General features: G+C 32.8%; 2 protein-coding genes across 2 annotated transcripts in view; both read left to right on the plus strand.

Moving 5' to 3' along the window:
* The window catches only part of LOC108726482 (uncharacterized), a 7,535-nt gene extending 5,941 nt beyond the window's left edge, over positions 1-1,594 (plus strand). Inside the window, 5 exon segments of the mRNA XM_018454087.1 lie at positions 855-949; positions 1,047-1,170; positions 1,324-1,337; positions 1,340-1,455; positions 1,538-1,594. Of these exon segments, the coding sequence (XP_018309589.1) occupies positions 855-949; positions 1,047-1,170; positions 1,324-1,337; positions 1,340-1,455; positions 1,538-1,594 (406 nt within the window).
* Positions 1,595-2,167: 573 nt separating this feature from the next.
* LOC108726483 (uncharacterized) overlaps positions 2,168-5,438 on the plus strand; it is an 11,526-nt gene continuing 8,255 nt past the window's right edge. The window contains 6 exon segments of the mRNA XM_018454088.1: positions 2,168-2,308; positions 3,218-3,342; positions 4,380-4,470; positions 4,701-4,837; positions 4,922-5,054; positions 5,129-5,164. Coding sequence (XP_018309590.1) covers positions 2,168-2,308; positions 3,218-3,342; positions 4,380-4,470; positions 4,701-4,837; positions 4,922-5,054; positions 5,129-5,164 — 663 coding nt within the window.

Raw genomic sequence — 5,438 nt, forward strand, 5'->3', positions numbered from 1 at the left:
GCCAAATTGTTTGTGGTGACACTCCCAATACAGCCGACGCATTCCGAACGCTGGTCTCAGGATGATTGTCAAAATGTTGTAAAATACGATTCCCTGCCTGCAAATCTCTTCGTAACGCTGCTTGAAATCGGTTGTTTTCTTGTCGAATTGAAAATGTTCCAGTCTCTCGCAATCTATTAAATGTCAACATAAACACTCTTCGGTTTGGCACTCTTCTGTTTGGAAATCGTCGTGCATATTCTCGCACCGCCTTTAAAGCATTACCGTTGCAGAAACCGTATACAAAAACCATATCAGCATATTCACTATTAGAATACGTACGCGGCATATTGCAAAAGACAAAATTCATCTACTGTTAAAGGCTTTCAAAGAGCGACTGACAAATTCATAACAGAAAGTGGAAAATGTAATCAAATATGTCGGTGCTAGATATGGCAAGAAATGTAAACATTTTTTTTCGATTTCTCTGAAACGGAGCAAAAACGAGCATATGTCTATAGGACTTTTTTTCTTAGTTTTTTACTCCTCTACACGCTCCCGAAGTTTTGCCATTTAATTTGGAAACACCCTGTATAATAAGTTGGCGCTGAATAAATGCTATTTGAATATTCCAAAGTAGCTTATAATATGTGTCTTTCACTATTGAACACTACGCCATCTCTAATTTAAAAAATGATGTTTTGAACAAAATGCATTTTGAAAGTCCGCTCTATAAAGTTATTTTCTCTGCTGAACACAACCATTAATATCGATACTAATTAACAAATGATCTTTGCTGAAATATGGTACGTTGCGATGTTTTTGTTTGATTTTTATTTAGATATTTAATCGTCATTATTGTATCCTTATCACAGATTCGCTCAATTTCTTGAGAGTACCTTTACGATATCGTTCGCTGTGCAACTTCTTATCATTACAATTGGCTTGAGTATTACTTTAGTACAAGTGAGTGACTTACGAATAGCTACCAAATACGAGAATCTTATAATGTTAATAAGAGATTAAAACAAGACTTTATCATTCTCGCCTTAAAGCTCTCGATACAGCTGCACGATTTAGCGGAAGCGATGAGGTACTTTCTTTTATTTTTGGTCAATTGTTTCACTTGTTCTGCTTCAGCTTCCAAGGACAAAAAGTGATAGATCATAGTCTCGAAACTTGCGACAAGATGTAAGAGACGGTATTAAGTTGAAAATAAATTGATCGACATGAAAAAGACGAGTATATATTTTCTATAAAAACTTTTACAAGAATTTAATCATTTGTTTGCAATCAATAAACTTCTACTGTACTCATTTTATATGTATAATGATAATTTTATAGATATCATGGCTCGTGGTTACTATACCCGTGAAGGAACAAAGACTGCTCATGTTCGTGATGAGAAAAAGTATCGAGGCTAATGTCTCGTCCGCCGGCAAGATGTACGTGCTTTCTCTAGAAAATTTCACGACGGTAAAACAATTAACACGACAAGCGCTATAAAAAATATACAAATGCAAATCAAAAAGATACATAAAACCTTGTTTTCATTTAGGTTGTGCAAAGCTCGATATCGTACTTTACGTTACTGTCGTCCTTTGACGTGTCATGATCGATATCCGGCGATAATGGTAGCATGTAGTAAAACATCCCTGTTCCATAGAAGTATACAATTACAAATAATACATCCAGTAAAATAATGTTTATATTTGTTATTATGTAACGAAGCAAAAGTAATAAAATTTTATTTTGCTATTATATTGCTAAGCGAATAAAAAGCTTTCCCTCCCGATCTCTTCCGGAGGCCTCGAACACTCACGCCACTTACAAGAGTCTCTTTCTCTGTCAAAAGAGAGTACTCATTTCATCGCACTATTTCATTCTCATCGATACGTACACTCCGGAGGGAACTTGCAAAACGAGCCGTTCATTATTGAGGGTCTACATTATTAATGTCAAAGAATCAAATACCACCTGTTCCTATAAATTCTATGTCCAGTCGTCGATTGACATAGCATGCAATAAAGTTATTTCGTGAGAATAGACTATGTACAGCAGTTTTAGCGCAAGAGGATATCATTTTAATTGACGTCTGATATCAGAGGGTGAGTGATCAGTCGTACGAAAGTTCAAAATTAGTCTCCTTCGCGACGTCGAAAACGCGGTATCGTTTTTTCTATGAATTATGGAGACCTGGAAGCGTTACTATAATATCGTCTACAAAATATCATCGCTCACCGGTACATGGCCGTATTTGAAACTGAAAGCAAGGATATTTCGCGTTGCTGTAATGACTATAACTATACTGACGGTACTCGTTCCGCAGGTAAATTGATGTAACGTTCAAAAGAAGGATCTATCGTAAGAATGATAAACGACAATGATTTCAGTTTAGTTATCAATTTATGTGCAAGAAAAATTTGCAATGTATTTTTGAGGTGATGACATCGTATGCATTGACGTGTTCTTCTTTGCTAAAGGTGTACACGTTTCAATTAAATATTCGCACGGTATATTCTAATTAAGCAATTATAAATGTTTCGATATGTTCGATTTTAAAAGTACAGGGTGTCTCATCGGAATGTGTTGAAACTGATCAGCATTTTCGAAGGTATTCAGTTATTGAAAAAACCAAGATTATGTTGAAAAGAGGAAAGTCTGCAATTTTTAATGAGTATGAATAAAACGAAATTTAACAAAATGTTTGTGTATCAGTTAATTTTATTGATGAAAAATTATGCTAAAATCAAGTAAGCGCTAAAATTATATGTAAAATCGCAGATAAGATCGAAAAATAACTTCAAATTTAGTAGCAGCTATTTAAAAAGTTATGAGCAATATTAGAAACGATATATTAGAAAAGGTTTTACGAACTTTCGTAAAAAAATTGTGATTTGTATAAATTCAGATGGTGCACCCTCCGAAAAAATTACTCTTTGTGATTATGAGTATATTTTTCATTAAAAAAATTAAATGATACAGAAACGTTTTGTAATTTTAAACTTTATTTATACTCATTAAAAATTCTAGAGTTTCCTCTTTTCAGCGCAATTTTTGTTTTTTCGATAACTGAATACCTTCAAAAATGACAGCTGATTAGTTTCATCACATTCCCATGGGATACTCTGTAGCAGTTTAAGAGAAAAATTTCAATATTTTTTAAAATCTTTATATACATTTCTTACACTTCTATAAACGTTATTTTATTTAAAATTGATAATATCCATTTTGTCAGATCAAGAGACTCACTCAACATTTATTCATTGACTGGAAGGAATTGAAAACTCCCAAAGAATACGAGATTATGAAATTATACGCACAGAACAGTAGACGATTTTGTGTGGTGTATACGGGTGAGAAGCGATGAGAGGGATGCTCTATACTGTTTTATTTCCAAAACATATACATTTCCTTTTTCACAAATTGCTTTATATTAGTGATATCTTTTTCACTATCTAAATACTCCGAATCTCCAATGCACGTTCAAAATCATGATTTATACTTTGTCCATTGCAGTATATTGCATGTTAACGGTAACTACGTTTATGTCATTGTCTCTTGTGCCATTCGTACTTGACGCCGTATGGCCTCTTAATGAATCCCGTCCCATAATACCCCCGTATCCAGGATACTATTTCGTGGAACTTCGGGAATATTTCTATAAAATCTTCTGGCACTCCATCATTGCTTGGGAAATCGCTGCGGTCGGAATAATCGCTCACGATTGTATGTTTGTGACTTTTGTCGAGCATGTTTGCAGCATGTTTGCTTTGGTCGGGTAAGGAAACTTGTAAGCTTGATGTACAGAAAAAATATATTTCTTATCAAGCTTCCTACGAAAAGTAATAAAATTAGTTACAGTAATTTGATATATAAATATATCAAATATAAATATATCAAATTACTTAATTTTATATTTTATATAAAATAACAAAATTAAAGTTCTTTGAAAAAAGGAATCGAAAAATTTGCCTTCAGAAGAAGGATAGAGTAAAATCTACCGCAATTTTTGCAAAAGTTTACTTTCGACTTTATTTGAAAAATATGATTCAATTCTTTTGCATCAATCGAGTATCAAAATACTTTTACAATTTATCCGAAATGTCCAAACTAAAAGAGAAAAAGAGAGGGAGAGAAAGAAAAGAGTTATACAAACTGTTTACAGATTCTATTTCGAAAATCTATTTAATAAAGGTGACAAAACGATGAAGATTGCAAACAATTCTATTGATACTTATCGCGGAAGAACCGCATTCTTTGTAAACAAACATCAAGATGCTTTAAAGTAAGTGTAACATCGTATATGAAAAAAAAAATACAAAATATTCTCCATTTAAAGATGAAACTATTTTTGCGCAGATTCCTTTTACGTTTATTTTATTTCCCGTTTACCATAGGTTTGTGGAACTTATCGAAAATATCTTCACTATACCTTTCGCCGCACAAATGATCGTGGTAACCATAGGATTAAGTATTACTTTGCTGCAAGTAGGTATCTATTTATGATAAAATTGTTTTCCATATTTTCTAAAACTTTCGGATTGAATTTCATTCTGAAGAGTAAAATCTCATCCTCAAAGATTAAAAATTGAACTACACTTTACTAAAGACTGCTTTGATTTTTATTCAATAGAAATGAATATGAAAATATGAAATTTCACTTCAAAGAATTTAGAAAGTATACAAGTTATTTTAAATTGTATTTTTTTATATTAAAGTTTACGCAGCAGAACGGCGATATTTTGGTGTCAATAAGATACGTGTTGTACTTTGTCGCTCAATTGTTCCATTTATTTTGTCTCTGTTTCGAAGGACAGAAGCTAATAGATCACAGTATTCAGACGTGCGATAAGATGTAAGTGATTTGAGATACCTAAAAGCAAGAAGAAAATAGAATTTTGTATGAATTTTCGCATTCAATTTCTTTGAAATGTGGCAGATACAGCAGTACCTGGTACGAAGTATCTATGAGATCGCAAAAGCTAATCGTGATGGTGATGATGAAAAATCTACGACCGAGTTTCTTGAGCGCCGGCAAGATCTACATTTTCTCCCTGGAGAGCTTTACCGTGGTAATAAGCGCAGAATTATCGTGTGCTTGTTATATGTAGTTTCTTTAACGAGATATGATGCTCTTGTTTTGAAGGTTCTACAAACTTCAATGTCATACTTTACGGTGCTTGCATCCATTCAATAATTTGTTTGTGCATCCGACAATATTACGTGGTGACACTCGTCAAGAAAACAATATCCATGTATCTTTAATTCTCCTATTATAATTATACACTTCTAACTATATTGTTTATTATTTCTTTATTAAGGGGTTATACTACCCAGGCGCACTGAAAAATGAACGTTTTTTTGGGAATTTTTTTCTTGGAAACTATTCAATGGATCATGGAAAATGAAATTTGAGGCTTTATTATACATGTTTTGAGGTATAAAAAAAATTTTTA

The sequence above is a fragment of the Mycetomoellerius zeteki genome, unplaced genomic scaffold, assembly GCF_001594055.1.
Source record: "Mycetomoellerius zeteki isolate Tzet28-1 unplaced genomic scaffold, Tzet1.0 scaffold426, whole genome shotgun sequence".
Classification (NCBI taxonomy): Eukaryota; Metazoa; Arthropoda; class Insecta; order Hymenoptera; family Formicidae; genus Mycetomoellerius; species Mycetomoellerius zeteki.